The sequence below is a fragment of the Phaseolus vulgaris genome, chromosome 8 (genome assembly GCF_000499845.2).
Source record: "Phaseolus vulgaris cultivar G19833 chromosome 8, P. vulgaris v2.0, whole genome shotgun sequence".
Taxonomy (NCBI): Eukaryota; Viridiplantae; Streptophyta; class Magnoliopsida; order Fabales; family Fabaceae; genus Phaseolus; species Phaseolus vulgaris.
In genome coordinates this window covers 4,734,113-4,761,013 of record NC_023752.2, presented here as the reverse complement: position 1 = coordinate 4,761,013, position 26,901 = coordinate 4,734,113, and the positions used below count along the sequence as shown (strand labels likewise).

Sequence of the window (26,901 nt, the reverse complement as noted above, 5' to 3'; positions counted from 1 at the left end):
TGCTGTCATTAAAAATGTTTTTTTTTCTTATTTCAAAATAACTCAGTAATTTATTTATCTTCTTTTATTGTTTTCCTCTCATTCATCTTCACATTCAAACAAAGATATTAATGACATTAATTTTTTTCACCAATATTGCTAAACAATTTTTTTATGAATGAGGAGCTAGACAATGGATTAACTTTTATATCCCATATGTACTAAATATGAGTGACCAAAAAAAGAAAATAAATTGACACTATAAACTCACCACTATAATACTGTGATTATTTTCTTCTCTCATAAACGGGACCAATATAATAATTTGTGGATATCAGTGAACATTTTTTTTAATTAAAAGTTGTTTCAACTTAAATAATATACTTATTATATTGTCAAGACTTTATAAGTTGAAAACATTTTACAAACGTATTATAAGTGTTGTTCTAAAATCTAAAGGGAAAGGTTTGAGAGATTTCAAATTTGGAGCATCATATCCTCTCTTCGAAAGGATTGATGTATGAACAAAGTTCACTTAAATAATAATTATCCATTACACATTTAATGATATCTAATCACAAACGTAGGTAAAACTACAATTACAGTGTGCTTATTTTTACTTCACAAAACATCAATGCATACATTTCCTTATATTTTCTTTCCTTCCAACCAATGGCTGAGAAAATCCAACGCTTCCCGTGGCTTATATTCCGGCACGGTGTGCCCAGCTCCCTGCACCAAACCCATGTCTATCAGAGTTTCTATAGTAAAAACCAGACAAACCTAACAATCTTCCTTTAATTGTTACTTAGTTAATGATTTGAGATTTCACGTCAATTAGAGATCAGACTAATTCATCGTATATCAGTTTTACAAGTCGATTTTGTATGGTTGAATTAGACTTAAAATTTATTTTTTAAGATAGTATTAGAATCCTTTAGATTCTATCTTGACAATAGATTAGGTCTATCATGTCACCTGCTATCATATCACTCATAAATTCTTAATCTCACGTACAAGTTGTTAAAGATGAGGCTAATTCATGATATATAAATTGATGCAAACCTCATTTTATAAGGTTGAGTTTGATTTAAAGTTAACTTTTTACGATTAATAGTTAAATGAGTTCAAACTTATCAAAAGAAACCAAAATTTGAAAATTGATTTGAGGTGGTAATTAAGTTGACTCACCTTGATTGTTAGGAATGTCAGGTTGTTCTCGTAAGCTTGCAGGTACCTGTGTAATGCCATTTCAATTGAACATAATTTATATCAGTTACTTTCATATATACTATTCTGCATCATAGTTAATTGAACAACTTTGTTAATAAATGCATACCCAGCAACTTGGTCATTTGAGTTCCATGGCCTCCATTCATCCACAATCTTATATCCCAGAGCTCGAGTCCAAGCCTCACTTCCAGTAAATGGTACACACATATCATGGTCACCACTGCCATGACCCATGATCATACATACATGAAAAAATGGAGGATGTTAATTAAGTAATTAAGAATTTAACAAAAGCAATTAATAATTAACCAAGTTGCAGATAGAATTAGTGAATTTGAAGATGATGCAGAGGTGATATAGCTAAAAGTGTGGCACCTGAAAATAAGTGCCTTGTAGCCCTGCTTGGTTAGGTTCCTGTGGTAAGGAATCATGCTTCCAGCATCGTGATGGTACTGTATCCTACTTGTACATAATTCCCATGCACCCGCCACATTTTCCTGTTCATGTGTATCAAAACTAATTAATTAATCCTCATTCTTGAGTATACTTTAATAACTGTTAAGATAAACATAGTTAATAAATACTAATTATTGTGATTACCTACCGATTCAGCATGAATGGCTTTCCTCACTGCCTCGTTGTTCAGCCATGAGCTTGCTACTTCATCATTCTGCTCTTTGCCAAATAAAAAACAATTATAACATGTTACCTATGCATATGGCAAGTTTGTCATGTCATTGTCTTGTTTTCAAGAAATTACTAGATTGTTTGGACCACAAACACATGCTTGTAATCAATCTCTACGACACCACGTATTTAAACTAAAAGAAAATTAGCAACATTGATTAGGTGTGTGCATAAAAAACTAGTTTCTTATAGAATTAGTAACTAAATCACTTTACAAAATGATTTGTTAGGCATAATTGAAAACTTACAACACAAGCCACGTGCCTCGTTTCAGCCAACTGAGGCCATAATGTGACAAGACCAGCTTTGACTGGTGCTCGAAAAGGCCAAGCTCTTCCAAACATTCTCTTCCTCACTGGGAGAGGCTTCTCAGTAACTCCTAATTGCTTGAAACTCATTGGTAAGCTTCCATTTTGTTTGGCTGTTGCAGTATCAGGGAAATGGTAGCATGGCTCTAGTATATTGTACACGTTAAGCCCATCAATGGCCTGATAACATATATAGCAGTCATGATTATGTACACAACAAAGAGAGAATAATCTTGATTAGTTGTTATTGATCATAATGAGCTGAAGAAGACAAAGAAACCAAGCATGCTCTTAATGTCTCACCCTGTCAACTTTTTCCATGCTCTTATAACACCCATCATTTTCATCCAAGGAGTAAGCATCGTAGTAGTTTCCTTTGCAAGTAGCTTGCAGATCCTGCATAATTGAATGCTCAGTGAAAAAGAAAATATAATTAATTAAAAGTAAGTAATAGAATATGTACGTTTTGTGTTGTTAAAATTCTACTCGGTTGTTGTTTAGTAAGATAAGAGTCTCTATTAAGGTTTTAAGTGACTTCACTTTGAATATGTCCCCTCGTCTAAGTGAGGGTGTTTATATTGTTAATTAATAATTGGTTTCCTAGTATTTGATAATTTTCGGGATGTCTGAGATTTTCTTGTGTATATAAATACACAAGTGTGGTGTGATTAGGCCTAAATCTTACTTTATGGGATGGGTTTTTGGAGACAGTGATCTATGGAATTTCCTGAAAGCATGGGAGAATAGTAATGAAGACAAATCAGGTATATTAAAGGTCTTGCCAATGATGAAACTCAGCAAATGTGCAGAATTAGTCAATATAAGTTTGCTCCAGTCATTTTCTGGTTTTCATATAAGTTTTGCTGCAAGAGGCTTTGGGTGCATGATGAAGTGTCATGAACTTTTGGCTGATAATAACATCATGAAGTATGCAAAAGTCTATAACAGGACATAAACGTGATACCCAAATATAATACTTATATATACTTATTATGCAAAACATAATGCTGCATTTCTTTTATATCAGCCATAATGCTTGCTGCATAATTCTGCATAATGCTTGTAGTATTTACTTTGTAAGTGGGATACACCTTGTATAAAAAAAAGCAGATAACCAATAAATTAAGTTGTACAAGAAATTAATATTTATTCAGCACCTCATAGATACTGTCGGATATGAGGCCCATCCCATGCACAAATGGGATGAGAGCATTGCCATCAAATATTTCGTCCGTGACACCATTTCCAACCATGTAACCCTACACAAAAAACAAAAGCTCAAAGGTAATTCAAGGTATTTGCTCGTTTTCTGCATAATTCTTAGGGAAACTTCCTATATAAAACCATGGAAAAAAATATTAGTTTCTAGCTATCACCTCATAAATATTTTATTACACCTAAAAAAATATGTGTGTACCTTAAAATTGATCACGGGCTTTGTACCACTTTGGATTCCTGGCATGTATACACAAATAATTTATGCTCATAAATCACGATCAATAAAAATATACACAGCAAGTTGGAATTAAAAACTTTAGTGTACATTCTGAGTATGTAACTTTTTTTACTAGTATATAAGGACTCAGAGACAACAGTTTAAAATTTATATTGAAAGTTATAATTTAATTTATATAAACTAATGAAGCATGCATGTCATTGTTTACTGTAGAATTGGACTTCAGCATTTGTACCTTTAGCAACTTCAGAAGCCAGAGTAGGCACATAAATTCCAGCGTAAGACTCTCCAGCAATATAAAATGGATTAGCCTGGAATTCTGGAAATTGCTGAAACCACTGCCAATAGAAGAGATCCAAAACAAACAAACAAACAAAAAAGTGTCACTAATTATCATTATTATTTGCAATTATGCAGGATGCTTCGTGTATCATTGTGACCTGCAAACTTAGAATTAATAGAGATTGGCGTGTAAGATTAGAATAGAATGATAGGTGATATTTATTTACTAACTGTGTTAATCTCTCCTATTATTGTATATGTTCCAATGCTAATGCTAATTCTATTTCAAATGGCAATGTCTTTGTTCTTGGAGCTACCTTTAAGAGGAAAGCATGGGTATCAGAAGCAGTTTTCAGGTCCCCAGTAACATATTTGCTTGTGTTCTTGGAATAAGAGAGTCCAACCCCAGCAGGAGAATCAAAATATATGATGTTTGAAACCTGAAATCAATTCAGATGGATAAACATAGTTACTACAAAGATTATACATTATTTGAGAAATAACTGTTTAATCACCTCAATTAATTGAAAAATAACTGCTGTACTAATTTAATAAGATGGAAACTAATATAAACATTGACTTAACCCAACCTTGGACCAGCTGTAAGGGTTGATATGCAAAGTGGGTGGATTCCCTTTTGATTTTGCAGCCTCAAAGTTGAATGGTCCTGCATGCACCCACATTTCACCATCACATGAAAATAATCAACAAAAGCAAAATAATATAATAGTATTGATTCAAGGTGAGTAAAAAGGACCTCCCAGAGAACAAAAACACCCAACATTTTCCCCTTATATGTGAGAAATTAATACAAAACGCGTTATATTTATTAGAACTTGGTCCCCAACTTGATAAAGAAACGGCAACATCTAACCAGAAAAAAAAAAGAGACAAAAAGTTTGAAATTTGAAATGTCCCTAGAGTAGATGGAACATGATGAGGTTAATGAATTAATTAACGTAGACCCCTGTCCATACCGAAACAGTTGGAGATTAAATATGATGAGACATAGAAGTAAAGTACCACGATTATTGTTCCCCAGGAATAATAAAGAAGGGTACAATGATTAACATACCATGCTCATAAACGAAGCCATCGAAGCTGGAACACCCAGGTCCACCATTCAGCCATAGCACCACGGGGTCCTTCTCTGCACTTCTCTCTGAACTCACCAAGTAGTAGAACAGCCTCTTCCCATTCTCATCATTTCCATCAATACTTATATACCTGCATCCAATAATTAAACCACTCAAAATTCTCTCACTCACGTCACACCCCAGTACATAGAAGAGCTCACAGTATCATATTATCATGCCTTAGTTAAATCATTTTCCAACAAAACCGTACCAAAATTAGTTATAGTTAACAAAAAAACATACAATTGGTTTCTCAATCTTGATTTATGAAGCAAAATGACATGAGTGTATCAATATCATGGTAATGTGTGGAAGATAAGGGAGAAAGAAATACGCACCCTGAATAGTGTTTGGATGGGAAATTGGAGTTGAAGCCAGGGAGTTGTGTGACGAGAGAGTGAGGAGGAGCAGCTTGAACATGGATCCAATGACCCAATAGGAGGATGATGAAGAGAGATAGCAAGTTTGGATTTTCCATAACCATTTGAAATTTGGTAGGTGTGTGAAGAATTGCTCACCCAATGGGTATCTGAAAGTGTGTGCTTGTGTGTGTATATATATGTATAAATATGAGGGTTGTATGCGTGAGTGTGTGTGATTTGAAAGGTATTGAAAAGGGAAAGAAAGGAATCGGTGTTAAGGTGTAGTGCAATAGTGAAGGTAGGAGAAGGAAGCATTATTGTATTAAAAAATGTGTTTTAGGAAAAAGGAGTTTAGAATTTATGCCACGGCAATGGAAGGAAGTTAAGAAGAAAACCGCCGCACCGGCGACTCAGAGTCACCACCTCTTTATTTTTCTAACTATTTCTTCTCTTCTTCCACATTACTAGTTTGCTTTTGCAATCATCTTAATCTAACTATTTTATTGAAATAGTAAAAATTGTATATTAAGAAATAAACTTTAATCTACATGATAATATCAATAAATTAAATTATTGTGTAAATATATTCTAAATGAATTTGATTTTATACCTTATGAATTTTATATATTATAGAATGTTTTTATTTTTAATTGATGTATAATTTACAACTTAATGATATAATATATTAGAAAATATGTTGAGAATCTTTTATTTAAAATAAAATTAATTTAATTAAAATAATATTAAAAATATAATATTTTTTTTTCTAAATTTTTTTGTCCTTTTTTTTTATAAAAAGCTTTCATGTTAGGTATCACTATGCAACTTAACATCTCAGTCAAGCTGACATTTCAAGTAATAACAATCATCTGCCATCACATGAAAAAAAAATATTAAAAAAAAGAAAAAAGATACAAAAATATGGGGACTAGACCAAAATCCATATGTTAACAAAAACGATATATAGGTAAACTATACCTATTCATTAAGAATTCTAAGAAGAGACTAAATGGAAGTCTATTATACCAATGATCTTTTCATACAAATAAAATTTAGAGTATAATATAACTTGCATAAATGTGAAGTAAAAATATATTCAACTTAAACATTTAACTATTACCACATATCTTATTTTACATCAAATGAGACTATATTATGGTGAGGAAGATATCTTATTGAACACAAAAAAAAATACTAATCAAATGAGAAAACTACTTAATTGAGAAGAATAAATTTAATCTTTGAAATCAATCAATTTTATGATGAAATATTAAGTTAAACATAAATTAATTTTCTAATACATTATCTACAATAAATTGATCATATTTATAATATCAAAATAATTATTTAACTCGATTTGAAAAACTTGGACCCTTGAAAAAACTTTTATATATGGTTATAATGGTAGAAGATGTAAATTGGAGAAAAGTCTTGTTCGGTATATTTTTCGTATACTAGTTGGGTTTTAAATCTTATGACTTGTATGCGGTTGATTCATTAAGGTTTGATAGTGTTGGTCTGGTAATCCCTTTACTAAGTTGGTAGGTAGGTGATACAATAGGAGTTTATTGTCAGATATTTATATATAAGGATTTGACCACCTCTGAAGTGGTTTTTATTTATTTATTTATTTTTATTACCGATAATTTTTTTTTTTTGAGAAAAGTAGGTTTAAAAATGAAATAAAATTGTAGGTATAAATTATGAAACGGAGAATTGGAAATAGTAAGTCTCCCCACAGAAATCACGGAGGGAAAAGGGGAGAATACTTACAAAATAACAGATAAGAGATGCTTCTGACTTCATCACACTAACAAAATAAACAGCTATACAACAAAATAAAAACTTTATATTAATATCTTAGAGTTAAAGTATAAATAAATACTTTATTTTATGCACACACACAAAAACTATTGAATGAAATCAATTCTTCTCTGTTCTCTTCCAAGAAGAAATTCTTCATTTTGTGGATGCTAATTCAAGTCAACAAAGGATTGAAAAAATCGTGTCTTAGCATTATAAGATTTTTTTTCCCATAAGAATATGTGATTGAAATACCAAGAGGGCGAAACCCATTTCGTGACTAATGGTTCATAATATAATATAGAATGTGATAATATAATTAATATATTAGTCTACCGGTCGAGTTCAAGACGATTTATAATTTCTTCTATATTTGGTAACTGTTAACTGGTTAAAAATAGGAGTTTAAAAAGAAGAAGAAATATGTAACAAGAGATATTTTCATTCTTATATATATATATTAAATATGGTTCATCGATAATATAACACATAACAAACTGCATAACTAAGTACATCAGATAAGACAAAGTTATGTAATCAATATTAAACTTATTACACATCTCATACCAAATACTTGCTTGAGCATAACTGAGAATCGAAACTTGAGACTTATAAGCAAAAGAGAAAAAAACAAAAGAACAATCGAAAAGGAGGAATCAAATATTCAATCAATTACCTTTAGTCTACCTATGTATCGTTTTTATTAACATATGAATTTTGGTATAATCCTCCCATATTTTTTGTATTTTTTTAATAATATTTTTTTCACGTGATGACAGATGATTGTTGTTGCTCGAAGTGTCAGTTGAAATGTCAAGTTGCATAATAATACCTGACATAAATTTTTTTATAAAAAAAAACAATTACCTTATTATTTCATCTCATATATAAAAACAAGTACTATAACTAATATCTTTATGTTGTGTAATTTGTTTATCGTATTGCTTGTTATAGATCAATATATGGATAGATTAGAAAAAAAAATTTAGAAAACAATTTTCTATTCTTTTATTTATTTTTTATTATTATTAACACCACAACTACTTATAGTTATCTATTTTTTAAAATATAGGATACATAATTTAATATTACTTTGTTTGTACTAATTGTGGACTAAGTAAAGTTTATTGGGATTTATATTATCATATATTAACATTAAATGAGTCTATATTGTGAAGTATTGATTTCGACGTGAACATGGGGCATGAAGTCACTTACATATATATCAATATTTAAAGAACTTTGCAAATGAGTCATAAAAACAATATATGCAAAGGGTCTTGAGAAGACACGTGTCTTCTTGATAAATAAATAACTATTTCTTAATAGTAAAAACAAATATTTTCTTCTATTTTTTATTGTAGGAGTGTCTAAAAAAAGTTTAATGAGAAAATGCATAGAATAGTTTTCTTTGTTTATGTTGAAGCTATAATGGGAGGTTGAAAAGGGAGTCTTCAACATTTTTTTATTGTTTCTTTTAAGTATTACAACTAAGGAATTCTAAGGGAATATTTTTTTTTTATAATTTAAAATATTTTATAATAAAATATGTTATGTTGGTAAAGAATTTAAAAATTGAAATTATAATTTTTATTAATAATTGAATTATTTACGTATTATTTTTAGTTTATGTTTGTCTATTTTTTTTTTAACTAATATCAATTAGAGTTATCTTTTTTAACAATATAAGTTAAAACTATTTACATAGTTAAGATTTTTTTGTTTGTTTTTATTAATGTTTGTTATGGTTGTTTTTTTTAATGTTTGTAATGATTTCTTTTATCAATGATACTAATCTTATTTTTTATCAATAGTTTATTAAAAAATGAATGTTAATTAAGAATTTTTTTACCAACAATATATTTTTTTCAATGTTAGTTGGGGAATTTGTTTAGCCCACATCCATAAAAGTAAAAAAAATCTCAATTAACAACTTTGTAGAAATAACTCTCACTAATGTAAGTGATTGTCATCAAGGAAAAGCAATATCAATGGACTCAATTGAGTAAAAGCTTTTTCAATGTTAATGGAAGATGTTTTGAACTGAAAACAAAAATCATTAATCAATATTAACTAAAATTTCATAAATATTAATATTTTTTAATTATATCAAATAAGTAATATTAAAAAAAATGTAATGATAATTGAAATATTTTATCAAAACAAGATTTTTTTTAATAAAGTTAAATTATTTAATTATATTTGAAAGAAAATGAAACCATCAATTAATATTTAATTTAATTTAATATGTTAAAAATGGTGAAATTCTTTAGGGTGGTGCAAGTTTGAATTTTCCTAATGTCACTTTTATGGTTTGGTGGAGAATCCTTGTTTAAAAATATTCTCCTAAGTTCAAGAATGGTTCAAGTAGTTGTAATTAGATAAAATTAGTAGTGCTGATTTGGGTGTGTAGAACCTACCAAAAAATTCTCATTAAAAAAGAGCAAAAGGATGAGATATTATTTGTAGGTGGACATGAAATGTTTAGGTTGTTTTTAGCTACATTGATTAGTTGAAAGAAACTTTTGGAGAGTCTCTATTCATGTCATTGCCAGCATTAATTAAAGAAATAAAGAGGGTGAGAGAAAATTAAGAAGGAAAACCAAAAACAAATTTTAGATATAAAAAACAAAGTCCAATTTGGAAAAGTAATCCAAAAGATCAACCCAAACTAAACAAAGATAAATCATTTGGGTGGTCATTGTTTTAATTAATCATAGCATTAAAATATGGAGGTTTTCATAAAACTAGAATAAATTTTTTTCTTATTCCCAAAACAAAATGGATTTGTTTTTCTAAAGTTAAAAGAAATATTCCATCTTAGTGAAATTTGTCTGTAATCACTTTGAACTAAAGTCATGTTAAGTTTGTATGATTTTTTTACATTAAAATCGTGTAAAGTTGACACAACTTTTTCATAATGAAGTCATATCATGTTATCATGACTTCTTCATCTTTAGACAAAATTTCATTTTAAATAGAATAATGAATGATACATTGACAATCTACACTTTTTATACAACCATGTTGTCATAATATTTTTTAAATTATTTAATTATAAATTTACCCTTTATTATACGAGTATCGATAATTTGACAACCCTTGCTCCAAATTACACATTTTCAAGTGACAAAAGTACCCTTTTACCTGTGATAACCTCTATCATGTAAAAGTTGTAATTTAAATCAATATAAAAAGTGATTGTCAAATAATATTTTTCTTTATTATATATATTTATATCTAAACTTATCGCATCAACTATGTATTTTCCTATGATGTGTAAAAGAGTACATTGAACAAAGAAGTACTGGTGGGGGTTGTTGCTTACTTTGTGGAATAATGGAATACAATTTGATCACACAAGTTGTTTATATGAATGAATTATGGCATTCTGGCAAACATGTTTGCATTTTTGTCTTCATTCTTGACACCCTTGGACCTGCTTTAGTATGCAATGTGGTTGATGTTGTTAGTGCCTAAGAGTTGTGAAACCATAGAGCACGGTGACTGGGAGAATAGTGGCATGCATATAGGACACAAGTGTTCTAGTTAGTGGAACATTAATCATGGCGTTGATTTCTGTCAATTGTATATGCGTTTGTGGCCCCTTCTTCTCTCCACCTTTCATTCAAAATGGACAAACGTAGTTTCCTTTTCTCAATTTACTTTTTCTCAATCTTTATGCATCACTAAGCCTTAGCACAACTTCAGTTGGAGTGGTTGATATATGGTTGCTACTTCATTATAAAATTGTTTTGTGTGTGTTTGAACTTACATAGCTTTAGTTCCACATAGTTTAAGAGTTAAAGTGAAAAACAGTTTATATACATATTTTTTCTGATATTTCTTGAACTTGAGGTTGAAACTTATTAAGAAGACATTACTATGAAGAAGTGATTAATATGAGCCACTCTTAGTTACCACTTCTCCTTCAACTCTGTGTACCCACACACATGCACCACCACTTTTTAGCTTTTACTTTCACAAAAACCTTATCCCCACATTTTACCTTGAATTTATTATATACACATGCTCCAAATTTATGTGTTACACAGCACTCTGAACAGCGTTTCATAAGGAGTTCAAATCATCATTCTCATTCAAACTTGGATATTTGGTAAAAGAGATGCAAATTTACATGTACGACACCCAAGTAGTTAATTCCCTGTTACTTCATTGTGTCAGAACATGGATACGTATGATAACATCAATACCACTTACCGATATTTTATGAGCATGAGTTTGATTCAAAAAATATTTGTTGGATTTCTGACAATTCTAACATGATTTTAACCGAATTTTAAAAATAAAAAACACATTAGCATTCTAAAAATTTAAATTTATTGTATGATTATTAAAATAAAGAACAAATTATTTTGAACTAGTCATAAAAAATATCTTTATGTTATACTTGTGCACATAAATCTTTATTATTAATTTATATAATTCATAATTATATAATATATAGATTTGTGTCTCGTATCCTATATTTTAAAGATTATACATTCTAAAAATTTAATGTATGATTATTAAAATAAAAAACAAATTATTTTGAACTAGTCATAAAAATATCTTTATGTTATACTTGTATTATTGTTAATTTATATAATTCATAATTATATAATATATAGATTCGTACCCCGTGTCCTACATTTTAAAGATTATACGTATCTCTGTGTCCATATAGTATCATATCAGTGTCCGTGTCAGTATCTGTATTTTATTTTATTATTTCATATTATAGCTTTTTCTTTATTTTGGAATATTGTTTGGGGTTTTGTAGAAAGCCTAGCATAAATTTCCACGCCTAGTGAGTGGCTTAAGGTAAAGAGGAAAAGATAGGTAGGCAAAGAGGCAACCTACTTTTTTAGAAGCGTGGACATATAAAGATAAAGAATAACTTGGTTTTCTTCTCCTTTAGATTTCGTGCATATATACCATTGACTAATTTCATGCTTTATTCTCGTTGAAAACTTTTAATCAAATATATTTAATTTATAAAATGTTCTAGAAAAACTAATATACAATAATTTGTATAAACCATCTTTTAAATAAGTTATTACTTTTTTTCCTTCTTTTCTTCCTATACAAATATTTTCACTCATTCTAATTTTTCATCACCAACAAAAACTATTTGGAATTTTTCACAGAAGACGTATTATTATTAATATCATTTCTAGATTCTTCTGCATATTTATAGATGGTTCACACATGTGAACAAAAATTGAAAAATAACTTTAACAAGATTATTGAAAACAAATTTGCATCTTAGATCTAAATCCTCTTATAAAACAAAATATTACCATAAGTAAACTTATGTTAAATACTTAACAAACTTATATATTTGCTTTAAATAAATAAGAAAACATATTGTAAAAAATAGAAAAAAATTAAAGTTTGTATTTTTTAAGCATGCAAGCCTAAATAAATACTAATAATTCATAATTGATTATATTTAGACTTATTACTAAACTCACAATGAATTCAACCTTTAAAAAAGATATTGATTTGGTATTAATGAATAAAAAAACTTAATCATTTCAGCACTCGAACTATCTATAATAGAAGGAATAATTGCTTATAAGAGTTAAGAAGTTATACGAGACTAATATCTGCAAACCAACCTACTAAAATAGTTTCATTTTTTTGTTATTAATCAAAATCCATAAAAGTTATAATTTTTTATTTGTTTCTTGTTTAAACTCTCCCTTATAATATTTTTAATTTTAGTAAATTTTAATTGTTTGTATAAAATGTATCTTAGAATAAAATGTGTTAGAGATTATATTACTATCTTCAAGTTTAAAAAAAGGCTAACCAATTTATTGATTTCCTTAAAGTGAAAAATATTTTTTTTTGCCAAAAGCAACTGAGAGAAGCCATTGTTGCATGGGAACTTCTGGGAAAAAACATGGTCTCACATAAATACTTCATCCTTAAGCTAAAGCTTGAAAATGCATATATTTAATATGGATCTATGGATCAGAACTGAGAATTATAGCTACCAAATTTATTTGAAGGTGCAGATCCAGGAAAAAGAAAAATAAAATCAAATTCCATTCTCTGAATCTGAATAAAGTAGTTGAATATTTTGCTTCTGCTTTTAGATTTTTTTTTTCAAGGTAACACTTTCTCCTTTTGGAATTTAGTGCCTGCTGCTACCTGATTTTAAGTTCATTCAAGGGAAATTGTAAACATTTAGTTGAAATGGAGAAAGAAAAAAGACATGAAATAAAAATATGGATGTTCTCACAAAAAAATAGGTAAAGTTCTGGGTTCTGGTCACCTTAAGTCGTTATTGATTTTGACTAGGGATACTATGAAATCTACGATCTTTAATTAGTATAGGTAGTGTATTTGTAAAAGATATTCCGATATTTAAGTTAAAATTCAATAGGAGGGAGTTGAGATTACTAAATATTGTTTGATGCATACCTTTGTTTTTGTTGGTGTACACATTTATATGATCGTGATGGACTTCTAACACTGGATCGAAATTAAGACAGGCTATCGGATTAATATTGAATTTTAGATAACATTTTGTACTATAATTATATTAATCATTTTGTGTTAAGGAGCTTTAGTTAGGTCTATGAAAATTATAACAATTAAGTCATCAGAGCTTTAATTAGGTCTATGAAAATTATAACAATTAAGTCATCAGAAGAACTTTCAATCAATGATTTTGACCAAAACTCTCTCGGTATCGGATGATATAATAAGAAATTGGTGTAAATGTAAATTGTGATGATAGAAAAAGGTAACAATATGAAGAAAAGAAAAGAGAAAAAAAATTATGAATGAGAATAGAGTATATACTTATAATTTACTTTGATTTATCAGCATCTACAAGATGGAATATACATTTTTTTAATATTTTCTTTTTTTAAACCGGTGGATTTTTATAATTGATTTATTTTGTTAAAGTTTAAGATAATATTATTACTTATATTTTACTCCTTGCCTATTTTTTTAGTTAAAAAAAGAAATGAAGGTCAAAAAACCTGTTTTCAAACATGATAGAAATTGGATCTAAGAGATTAAATAATTAAATTAGTCTTTGATGTTATTGTAAGGAGTAATGATTAGTCTACTTACTACAATTATTACTTGAAGTTGTTTTAGTTTTTAGATTTAAAAAGTCCTTAGAATAATCTAAAGTTGTAATTTGTTCAATCAAAAGTCTTATTATTTATTTGACTATTATTATTATTATTACTATTTATTATTTTAATTTATAAATATGTGCTAATATTATTGGTTGAATTATGTACTTATGCAGTGACAAATTTGTTAATCTCACAAACCTTTACTTTAAATTTGTTAATTTGAAGAATTAAAGTGAGTTTCTCATGATTAAAATAATTAAATTAATGGTGTACTTTTATTACAAGCTGTTATTAAGTATGTACGAAAAATTTAGTTCATTTTTAAGGAAGTTAGGTGCGGGAAAGGATAACCACAATAAGGGGAGTGTGTTTAGTAGGGAAGTATGAAAAGCAGAAGATAGAGTGTAAATAGTAATAATAGCTCTACTCATCTTCTGCTAGTCCAACCCAATACGCCAAGAAACAAACTTTATTCAACTAGAATGGGTCAAATATAAATCTAATTTTCAACATAAAATAATGACATCAATACGATTTTATTATCAAATATTATAATGACATAAATAATAGGAGTGTGAAGTTTGGTTTTGGAAATCGAGTTTTGAAAATACCTTTCAGAATAAATAATTCGGAAAATAAGTAATTCGAAAAATTTGGGTGTATTTTGCTTTCTGGAAATTGGAATTTGGAAGTGATTTTGAAACGGAAACGTATAATGGAAAGCGAAACTGAAGTGTTAGTTATGAATTCAAGAATACAAGATAGAAATATCATCATAAGTTTTTTAAAAACTCTTCTGAAAACTCAAATCCTTAAGCCAAATATTGGGTGGGCCAAAAGAAAGTGTTGAGCATTGGGCAAATTTTCCCTACACCTCCATGGGTATTTTTCCCTGCACCCTTACATTTTTCTTCCTACACCCTATATTCTTTTTAAATACCAAAATCATCCTTAATAAATTTGGGTGATTCTGAAATTGGGATTCCAAGTAAAGTGTGTTTCCAAAATAAAAAATTTGGAAGATAAAAAAACTATTACGAAAATATCTTTTTTAGAACATATTTTTTTAATTTTCAGAATGGTAAATCCAGAATTCATAAAATGTGTTTGAGAAAGTATGTTCCAGACATATTCCAGAAAGAGTAATATGGAAGTCATTTTTAAAAGGGGTAAAATGGTCTTTTATGAAATTATGGGGTGCAGAAAGTCATTTGTTGGGGTGCAGGGAGAAACACCCCACCTCCATACTTCCTCTCTTATACTTCCATTTTTTTTTTTAATTTCAACAATATTTTTCTGTGTCTCTAGTGTATGGTGGAGAGTATGATTTTTTATTTTTTTTTCATTTGGTGGTTAAAAGACAAGTTTGTGTTATTTTTACTAATGGTGAAGGTGCATGATATTTAAGAATGTGAAATTATATTTTATTTAAAATGATTTAAAATTTTCAAAAGAGTTAAAATTGACTTTTTCTCACAATTAAAAGGCCCCACCTTATCCAAAAGTCTAAGTGTAAAATAGTGAGAAAAAAAGGAAAAAGAAGAGGCTCTTGTTCTCTGCATATCTGGTTTGTAATCCCAAACAACTCACCTTCCGCCACGGAATGGGGAGACATGGCTCTCACTGCCGCTCTTTCTTCTTCTCTTTCTTCAGCAGCCGGAATATTCCCTCGCCCAAATAAACACACACCCTCCACCACCTTCCACTCCTCCACCACCTTCCACCACCACCACCACCACCACTCTTTCTTCTTGCGAGGTTTCACTACTTCTCTCTTCTCTCTCTCCTTACACATCATTTCACTCACTTCATCATATACAGCTACTTTCTCACATCTTTTGCCTTCCTTTCTACTTTACAAATTTTAATGATCATGCACGCATTCATAATATAAAATAATGTGAAAGAAATTAATCTAAACTTGATAGTTCATGTAGATTTAAAAGGGTTGTTTTGATGGATTGATGAGAATTGTTCTTGAATATAGTTTCGTTGGCACTCTTAGTGTTGTTCTCTTTGATTAAAGTTTGAGTTTGCCCAGAGACTCATGTTATATATATGATTAATAAAAATCTAATTTTGATTAGAGAACAACCTCCAAAAAACCAATAAAATTGTCATTTATGAAGAAGAAACTCAATATATTTCATCTTCTTATGTCCTTTCCTTCTCTTACTGGTGAAAAAGTTTATCAAAATAATCTTAGTATATATATCTATATGAAGAAAAAAAATACTACTCGGGGTGCTGTGCCAGTGCCATATGTTGATATGTATTTCATGTTTTACAGTTGCAAATGATGCTGATAGGAGTGAAGTGTCATCTGATACTGAAACCAAGGCATCATATTCAGAAGCTGATAAGATGGTTGATGGTATGGATTTTGGTGAGCTTTGCAATGAGTTTGAGTGCATCAGCAGCCCCTTGGTAGAATCTACTGCAAGACAACTTGCACGCGATATACTTGAACAAAGGGAGGGAAATCGAGCACTTGGAATCTATGCCGTTTCTGTCACATACAAGGTCTTGCTTTAATTCTCCTTTACACACTACATGTTCTATATATGATCTCTTCTGAGTGTTCATAAAGAAAACAACATGCTTCATTCCTGATAATAGTGGTTCCCCTTTGTAACAGAACAAGGGATGGCAGTTTGTTTTCTTCATTGAATTTTTATGCCAATGAAGAGTCACAATATAGTAAGGGGTACCAAGAAGTTTAAGGACTTTGGGGTTATTAAAATAATGATAATGTTTAACTAGTACATTAGGCACAGTAATTCTATGTAAAAATGTAGTATATAATGCTGTTAACGCAATATTATTATGGTTGTTGATATAAACAAATTGAATGATAATTTTTTTAATTGATATTTCTTAGGACACTCTCCTTAGCTGGATTTTATGTTTTGTCTATGATTCTGTTATCGTGTTCAGGATCCTATCAGAAGTTTTACTGGTCGTGAGAAGTATAAAAGAGCACTATGGGCTACTGCTGCACTAGACAACCCATCTGTGGTGAGTTCAATTTCTAGGATCCTTCTCCTAAAGCAGCAATAAATCCATGAAACTGGGATATTTTGTTGTTTGATAAATGCTTCCATTTTTTAAGTTGGTAGGCTGGAACACTTAAGCTACACATTACTAGTATCAATTGTTGAATAGCTTTGGAAAGAAAATAACTACATTAGACTGAATTTGTCTTCTTGTAGTTTTCATTCTTTTTAAGATAAACTCTTTCAAAGGGACAAAATGTGTAAAGGTGAGAGTGCATGGATTTGAAAGTTATTTTATTCTAATAATCTTTTTTTTCTCACCTAGTAATACTAGAGGGCAACTTAGAAACAAAAGTTAACGTTGTGTTGATGTAATGAAATAAAATAATCTTTCCTAAATCTACGAACAATAAGGAAGTGTAGAGTTCTCTAAAAAGCTTTGTGCGGTGACAGACTGTGCAGGAAATGGTGATGCTGTCAACCAGTGTTTTGAGTATCAAGTGGACAATAAGAGGGAAGCCAAAATCTGTTATTGGAGGGTTAGGAGAAGATTTAATACTCAGAATTACTTCCAAATTTACTCTTAACCAAATTAGTGGTCAAGTCATTGAGCATGAAGAGTTTTGGGACTTATCAGCTTCATCTGCTAGTGCTCAGACATTTTTCTGGACATCACGTGCTCTCTTTTCAGCTATTGAATCTGTAAAAGACTTGGCTGACAATGCTAAGAATTTGAGTAATAAGATTTCAACTAAAAAAGAGAACTTGGAGATGTATCCAGATCCTTCAGGAGATCCAACCAAGGTTAGTTCTTTTTCCTCTATAGAAGAATTCTAAATGTCAGGCTTCAATGTCCTATCTTTTTAGGTAAAAAATTAGTTAAATACTTAATAAGGGTTTATAATATTGGTACTTAAATGAACAAGTGACTTTGACTTCATTTTTTAAACTTATTAAAATAGACTAAAAGTTTTGTTTGAATAAGTATCTAGTGAGCACTCATTAAATTTTATCTCATTTTCTTCTCTTTCAGGCGTTTGTTGGTAAGTTTATCCAAATATGATCAAATTCATAATCCACTTTATTAAACTCAACCAAACACACCTTCACAATGAATTAATCAAGTTGTTCAGATCTTAAGTTTATGCCATTACATTCATTATCACAAGAATGTGATGCTATAAATGCCTTGCAAGAATTATTGCTATACACATGAAAACTAGTACACAGGTCATTTTCCTTTGTGAGGTTTTGATTGCTTTTACTTTTATTCAGTTCTTCCAAAGGGACGATAGTTTTCAAAGGGATGCTTACCAGATTGCACTATTCCTGGCAGTTATTTATTTGGTGGTACAGTTTCTAAGGACAACTTTGTAGAACCATCCGTTCTTTATACCAACTGAACTTGTATCTCTTTGTTCTCCCATATTTTATCATTGTAAAGTGTGATTAACAGCTCATAGTCATCAAGTTGTTTTGTCAAAGTTATAAGTAAATATGTATGTTCTTATTTTTGAGTGTGCCTATAAAAATCAGACAATTCTGTTGGAATTTTTGGCAGGTTCTTTTGATGCTACAACCCCAAAGGACCATTTTGATTATTCTGCAATAAAACAGGCTAACAAATATTCGGGATGTGTGTGATTTTTTTTCAAAAACAAATAAGTTTTACCTCTTATGGGGAAAGCTAAAACAAACCAGAATCAGATTACAACAGAAAGTGGTGAAAATCTACTAAGATTGTAGCAGTAATTGGTATATGGACTATTCTTGTTTAGCACAGCAGGTATAACATAACGAACTAGAAGTTTTAAGATATACAAATAACTTCTGAACTATTCTACATAAATAGTATTATTGTAATACATCTTGAACTTCTAATTAATCTTGTTTAAATGAATTGTGCTCATGCAATAACTGTTACTGATATCATGCTCACTTTTCCTTCTGCTTGTTAATGCCAAGTTCTTACTATTTGGCTAATTTTTTCAATGAACCAAAAATTACTCTTTGATTTCAGTCTAGCTATTAACAATTTAATGTAGATATCTTGAAGGAAGAAATAAAAGTTGTATGAAATTGCACAAATATATATAATTGTGTTAATAAGTATTAAAAAAAGTTAATGAACTCTCACATATTCAATACTTTTGGAAAGGTGTTTTGGAAAGGATTTTCCAAAATGGTTTTTTCCTTTCTGGATTTCATATTCCAAAAACACCTTTTGCTTACGAATCCCTATTTCAGAATCATCAAAAATTATCAAAGATAATTCTTGTATTTCAAAGAATATAGGGGTGCAGGAAGAAAAAAATAGGGGTGTAGAAATAAATACCTTAGTTTTTTTAGCAAAAGATGATGCATGTAGATATTGGGCAATTTCTTACTGCACCTCCATAGAATATGGAAAATGACAACTTTACCCTTTTTAAAAAAAAAATTCATTGACACCCTATTCCCTTTTTTTTTAGATTCTAAAATTTTGAAGATTCGATGAATACAAAATTATATTCCGAATTTTAGAGTTAGTAATATTTTTCTGGATTCTAAGATATTGGACAACAAAATTATATTCTGAATTTTGTTGACTTAGAAATATTTCCCCCTTTTAAGTAAAAAAACCACTAAACGTAATATTTTATTTTCAAATGTAAACCAAATGTGAATTTAAATAGGATTGATTGAAATTTTGATAACTTGCTTTTTTATCCATAAAAAATATCATTTCCATTTTTGGTCTTACATTATTATCATTACTCCAAATATCAATAATCATGGTAGTTAATTTATAAGTTTGACACAAGTCACTATCACAACATAAGAAAATTAAACTATAATTAGAATAAAATAGATTTTACACAAAGTGATTTTATGATTTAAACAATCTTTTTTTTATGATTGTTGATTGAACAATTTAATTAACTTCATCTGTGGTGACTTGAAGTAAAATGGTAAAAATTAAAAGTTTTAGATGGAAGAGTTTTGGACTCAAAGCAAATGTTTATGCAATTGTACTTTAAGGGGATAGAAGTACAATTAAAGTTCACAAATTATTGCATTAGGTTTGAAAATTCTTGATGGTGCCCAAGCTTGTTTCTTATATTCACAAAAATAATCAATGATCATGTTTATAAACTATGCATTCAAGGTGTAATTGATTACCACTTCAATCACAACAAATGACCATTACTCTGTTTCAATATGTGATTAAGAAAATAAAATTTACTCTTACTTTACAACAGGTGGGAGAGTAGTGCAATTTACTCAGCAAAAAATTGTGGATCTTATAAGATGCATAGTTTACAATAAACTATTTTTTAACAATTTTCCTATGCAGCAATAATGCAATATCATCAGAAAAATGATATTGTGTCCTTTAGAACATTATGCCTTTCTCTTTTGAAAAAATTATACAAGGAGGTAATTGAAAACAACTTAGAAATCTCTCCCCTATCCCACTTCTTTCTTTATGTACTCGAGAAATGGTTAATTTATTCCAATGAAGCTTACCATCAAGGAACTATGTTACAGCAAAATGAAATAAATACCATCCCTCGATTACACTGTTGATTTAAGAGATTAGCATTGTAATAAGCATCATTAAGAGCGTTAATACACTTCCAATTAACATGGTGGAAGCTGAAGAAAGATCATGTGCGCTCACTGAATATACATTTCCAGTCTTATCATCCTTCACTTTGATGCTGGAAGAGCCTAAATAACCAACAACACAATGCAAAAGTCATCTTCTATTACATGTTTGTTCATCAAGTTTATCAGTAAAAGACAATGCAAGGGTCATAATGAATTGGAAGAAATAATCCCAGGTGATATCGGTTGGAGATGTCACATCGACTAAAGATTAAGACATTTCATAATATATAAGTGAGTGCAAACCTCACCTTATAAGCTAATTTTGTGAGGTTGAGTTTGCCTTTAAGTCCATTTCTTAATAATATCATTGGTATAACCTTAATAAATTTAGCATATAAATAAGAGGGTACTCACAATTGTATTCAGCCCATCCAATGGTCATGTTTTCAAGATCATATACTACTAACTTGTTTGATAACACCAAATCTGCAATAGGAAACAACTTCATGTAAACAAGTGATAGTCATTCAATGACACTAATTTCCAAAATGATCAGAAATTTTGAATTACCATTGGTCAGGTCAGGTCTATTATCAAGTTTTACCAAACAGAAATAAAGGTACAATAAAAGGAACAAACAAACATAATCTGAAAGTTACACAAAATAGCTAACATATAACAGAAACAGACTCTTAAGCTAACATCATATGCAAGTTCTTAATTTAACATAAGAAATATTTAAGGACGTAATGGACAAATCAAAACCATAATAACAAGTGAATAGATTAAAATATTAGTGAATCAAAATTTCAAAATTTACCTCCAAGAAGAATTATGTCGTGTCCATCCTTAGTTTGGGCCATACTTTTTTGCCAGCCAACACACCACATGTTTTCCTGAGGACAATGACACTTAAATTTATAGGTGTAGTCAAAAGTGAGGTGAAGATAAATAAACAAATTAATTTACAAGTGCAGGGTGTACAAACAAAGCACCTAGTAAATTTAATTTCCAAGAGGGAGAAATCAATTCAGGCAGTAATAGATTAAACTTTATGGTATAGTTTCCATATGAAAATAAACTTGTATATGTTTGACTGGTTAAACATTCATCAAATTAGCAAATATATACATATACAATACAACAACTTATTCAAATTCCACTCACTTTAAAGAGGAATAGGTAATCATGAGGATAAGCTGTCAGAGTAAGCCCCTCCTCGAAGGTAAACTTGACAGTTGGAAATCCCTTGTCAATACTGCAAAATTACAATGGTCAACAAGTTAAGAGCTGCATATGCAAGAAAATTGATGTGAAATCGTTGCCTTCTTGAACTGGTGAAAAATTTACTTTGAGAATACATTGTTTATATTCAGAATACCATCTGAACAATTTGTGCTCAATTTCTATTTCTGCATTATAAGACTATCTCATCTAGAACAATTGCTATATACTTCTAGTCAAGTGGAACAATCACATAAGAGACTATTTGTTTGATGATCATTCAACCATTGCATATACCAAAATATTTGATTACTAATATTATCAAGAGAGAGATAGCTAAATATTTTTTAAGATAAATTTCAATGACAACCTGACATCAACATACTATATGGATCAAACAACCAAGAAAATAAACCTCAGTATCTCCCACCCCTAAAATTATGGCAATGCTTAGTATATGCCAATCAAACAAATGACAGATCAAATAAAAAGGTCATCACACCTTAATATTGGATACTTATTTCAAAAGAAAACTGAAGCAAAATAAAGTCACAAAGATGAGTACATACTTGTCATCAAAACGGAAACATGTAAATTGATCTTCAACGAGATATAATTTCATTCCAGACTGTGGTGCCAAAACCTACCACAAAGAATAATCATGAGAATTCAAGTGGGAAAAATTGATTTACTTAGCTGTTAAAATTACTCTTACCTTCTCCAATAGTTGCTCATAAACTGTGGGTGGAAGATAAGCCAGGGTTGTACCACTATCTATAATTGTTCCCCTCCCAGTTGTAAAATCAAATATATCTGTGGGTAGTTGTACAGTCTCCCCACCAACCTCCAAGTCCTTCAAAATCACATTGTAGTGTGCCCTAAAATAGTCAGTAGACTACAGTTAGAACATAATTCCAATACCAAAACTAAACTTGATATAAAATACATTAGAAGAATCTGGTATAACATCTGCAAGATAATATGCCAGAGCTCTCAGAAAGTTTTGTTTCATTGCTTATATAAGAGATTTCACAATGAATCCACCTTTGTAAAAGATGAAGAAAGCCTTACTAGAATAAAATATGCAAAAAAATAAAACTTTATTCAGTGTATGGATCAATTTGCCCCTCAAGTGGACCACGAAAAACAAAAGGACTTATATATCTCACATTTACAGTATTTTCATCAATTGATCAACTTTATACCATAATCATAAGGTTTTTGCTAAATATATCAAGACAATAAAGAATTCAGAAGTCAATAATAGTCTTCAGTAATATTGCATCTACGAAAAACTAATCGGAAGTTAAACGTAAGTACCCTTATCATTCAATATATTCTACACTAATCCATCAAATTACAGTTATCAAGGAATAAAACAGATCAAATACAGTTACAAGAAATAACATGGTATGGGAACAAAGACGATTCTGCAGTACATACATTTTTGGTACCAATGAAGTTTTGTTAAATTTTGGCTCCACTACTTCCCCTATGGCAAATATTCCTCCTCCAGTAAAACTGTCAAGGCAGTGTGAAAATACCCTTTTCACCTTTCCAGCTGCAGCAAGCTGTGAAAGCACAGACGAATTTGCTTGTCCTAAACCAATTATTCCATCAAGGGATTCATCAGAACCTGAACTTAATGTCCCAGATTGTCTAGCTCCACACCTATCAGCAAGTGAATATTCAAAAAGACATTAAACACAAATGGAACAATGACCTTTTTCTTTATGTATTTACCAACCTAGGAAGCAATATTATAGTACCATGCAAGAAAAAAAAAAGATACTTTGAAACTCCATCCCCCAAAAATAAAAAAAGGAAGCCTAGTGCTATAAAGACATTTAGCACTCCAACTGTTGTGCTTGCACCCACCAATGCTCCCATTTAGCCCAATAATTAAGTAAATAAATTTAAGACATTATACTCGAGATTCCCCAAAGAAAATCTAGTAAAAACAAACAAATGTGTCTATAATGGAAACTATCTAACCAGAAAAAAACAGTTAACAACGGTTTACAACAGAGATATCCTATTGAGGCCAACAATATTTGACTATATATCACCAACAAGCTTGTAGTTTAATTGGCATAACATAAGGTCAAGGTGTGAGGATGTCAAAGGCTCAATTATCTGTCAAGTAATACTCACTCAATTATGCATGTGCTAAATGAGAAGAACTATAAATTGGACTCACCCAAAAATCACAGTGCTATTTTCCGGTACAGTTTTGAGATCACCACTGGCTCGGTCGAATGTAAGATAATCCTTCACATAGGATCCAGAGGTCGTACTTCCATCTCCATAAGTTATGCTGTATGGGCAGGACATGTCTTTTGTGCATCCAGAAATAGGACCATCATATGTGGAAGTGCAAAAGTCATTGTCACAACCAATCATAGTTGAACTTTTGGATGCCTCAGGGTCGTAGAGGGTTAAGTCCATCTGCAACATGATAATAATATAGTAAAACCTACACTGGCAAGTGGCTACTCCAATAGCTCTGATTCATGAACAAATGAAACAAATATGCATTATGCATTCTACCATAAGAACTTTCAATATGGCATGAATGTTGAAGCTGTAAATTGAGTCTAGATACATACACCAAGACCGCTTTTCTTAGGACATGTTGTGCAGCCAACACAATTCACCCACAGAATGTCACTCCCTGTATCAACTTGTACATAGAAGTCCTTCACAGGAGAGCCAATCCCAATTTTGGTATAATACAGCCTGAACAAATTACACAAGCAAAATCAAACACCCAAATAGAAAATGGTGACAACCTTCAAAGCATGCAACACACAAACCACACATAATCGAGAAAAGAAAAGAAAAACTTTGCATGTGAAAAACAAAAGATAAAGAGAATAAAGAGGAGGGAAAGAAAACCGACCCATTTGAATTGGCACGACCATTGCCACCAAGAGGGACATCAACGGCAGAGAGAAACCTTCCTCGACGAAGAGCATCATGATCTTTGAGAGCAGCGAGGTTTTGAACGGGGCCTTTGAATTTGCGTTCAACAGGGAAAGCCAAATTGGCATTGGCGACAGAACAAAGTTGCAAAACAAACAACGCCACAAGGAAAAGCGTCAATCTTTGTGTAAGATCCATCATTCGAGGTAAAGGGTAGCTTCAAGAAAAAGCAACAACGAAGAACAACAACACGAAACAATAGACTAATTCAAAAGCATTGCCGACCCAGATAGAAAATAAGGGTCGGTGAATGAAACAAAGAAGTGGGATAGGGGAAGAATGGAGAAACAAACAAATACAAAAGAAACGACTCAGCTTTGATAAACACGGACAAATGCAAGAGAGAGAGACAAGGAGAGAAAAAAGAGGAAATCTTTTGCGGTTTCAATGGTAAACAACACGTCTTGAACAGCATATTTAGAATATATATGTATATTTTAAAAGCCTTAACCATAAATAAACAACGTTGTTCATTGTCGTTGTACATTTAACAACGTTCTCTTATTTTTGGTTGTTTTCTTTGTTTTGCTTTGTTCATTTTGTCTCTTCTGTTTCATCTCATCATCTTCATCTTCTTCTTTTTTCCTTCTTTGCTTCTAATCCAATTTTCAGCATCACTACTTTTTCTTCCAAACACGCCCCATTGATTCACCCCATTTTTGGAACAAAAGATAAACATAAATCACACGCATGCATGATGCATCTTCAACTCTCATTTCATGCCACACCATCCATGCATCACCTTTTTTATTATTTATTATCATAACGTATATTTTCTTTTTCCTTAATCTGCATTATTTCTTTTTCTATTATTAAATAATATTTATATGGACCAACTTTCATGATCACATCATATTTGTGAATTAATTGATACAATCTTTTTTTAGTTTAATTAGTTAAAACATTAAAATCATTATTGCAGTTTTCTTACAACCAAGAGACGTAACGCACCCTCCTCTTACTAGTTTTGGTTATGGAAATTATATTTAGGCAATATTAAAAATATTAAAAATAAATATTTAACACGAAAAATATATTTAACTCATTTTTTAATACTTATTTTCTAATATATTGTTTTATTAAAATATGTATACTTTTTTTCATCAAAATTATATCTGTATGCATCTCAATATAAAATTCTGAGTTTTGATTTATTAATCGACACAATTATAATTTTCTATATTTCCAACAGTTGAGAATCAAATCTTCGTTGTCGTGTTGATTAATTGTATATTTAAGACTTAAACACGAAGTTAAATTAAATTAAATGTAAGTCATTGAAAGAGCTTACGTTTTTTTAATAAAATTCTTATTCAATAAAAGCATTAATTATTACAGTGTTATTTTAATAAGCGCGTGAAGTTCTGAGTTGTTTTTGGATCAATTTTCTTCCTCAATTTTTTTTTCTTAAAATATAAATAAATTAAATTAAATTAAATATATAAATCACTTTCTAAATTAATTTTTATTATTAATAAATAATTTTTAAATTGATATCTAATTAATTATCAAGATTGTTCCTAAAAGATTTAGAATTTAAGTAACTAATAGTTAAAATTTTGGTAGCTAATTAGATATCAATTTAAAAATTATTTATCAATAATAATATAAACTAATATTTTTTTTTCTAAAATACTCTCTAATATAATCATTATAACAATTAATTATTATTTTTTTTTTATTTAATGATTTTCTTGTAGTGATATCTATAAAAATTAATTATTCTTTCTAATATATGATTGGTGTA

General features: G+C 29.9%; 3 protein-coding genes across 4 annotated transcripts; 1 reads left to right on the top strand and 2 right to left on the bottom strand.

The window, feature by feature from the left end:
• Window positions 1-461: 461 nt before the first annotated feature.
• On the bottom strand, window positions 462-5,948 carry LOC137823577 (serine carboxypeptidase-like 20). Its single transcript, XM_068628766.1, has 14 exons — window positions 5,420-5,948; window positions 5,021-5,172; window positions 4,536-4,612; window positions 4,263-4,385; window positions 3,899-4,001; window positions 3,625-3,662; window positions 3,365-3,466; window positions 2,511-2,603; window positions 2,148-2,387; window positions 1,817-1,882; window positions 1,588-1,709; window positions 1,319-1,432; window positions 1,171-1,216; window positions 462-711 (listed from the first exon to the last, which is right to left on the bottom strand). Exons 1-14 carry the CDS (start codon window positions 5,563-5,565, stop codon window positions 628-630), a joined length of 1,506 nt encoding a protein of 501 aa, XP_068484867.1. The 5' UTR covers window positions 5,566-5,948; the 3' UTR covers window positions 462-627.
• A 9,920-nt stretch (window positions 5,949-15,868) lies between these two features.
• LOC137823562 (uncharacterized) lies at window positions 15,869-18,902 on the top strand. Its single transcript, XM_068628747.1, has 5 exons — window positions 15,869-16,113; window positions 16,646-16,878; window positions 17,293-17,373; window positions 17,805-18,155; window positions 18,627-18,902. The coding sequence occupies exons 1-5, from the start codon at window positions 15,969-15,971 to the stop codon at window positions 18,726-18,728; spliced, it is 912 nt and encodes a 303-aa protein (XP_068484848.1). The 5' UTR covers window positions 15,869-15,968; the 3' UTR covers window positions 18,729-18,902.
• A 1,692-nt stretch (window positions 18,903-20,594) lies between these two features.
• On the bottom strand, window positions 20,595-25,810 carry LOC137823618 (aspartic proteinase 36-like). 2 transcript variants are annotated; one of them, XM_068628826.1, is made up of 10 exons: window positions 25,072-25,810; window positions 24,779-24,908; window positions 24,370-24,617; window positions 23,613-23,840; window positions 22,885-23,047; window positions 22,739-22,812; window positions 22,113-22,203; window positions 21,766-21,841; window positions 21,360-21,431; window positions 20,595-21,065 (listed from the first exon to the last, which is right to left on the bottom strand). In XM_068628826.1, the coding sequence occupies exons 1-10, from the start codon at window positions 25,293-25,295 to the stop codon at window positions 20,923-20,925; spliced, it is 1,449 nt and encodes a 482-aa protein (XP_068484927.1). In that variant the 5' UTR covers window positions 25,296-25,810; the 3' UTR covers window positions 20,595-20,922. The 2 variants fall into 2 exon arrangements, with proteins under 2 accessions (XP_068484927.1, XP_068484926.1); XM_068628825.1 differs by having other exon boundaries at window positions 21,766-21,856; window positions 25,072-25,799.
• Between the last annotated feature and the right edge of the window lie 1,091 nt (window positions 25,811-26,901).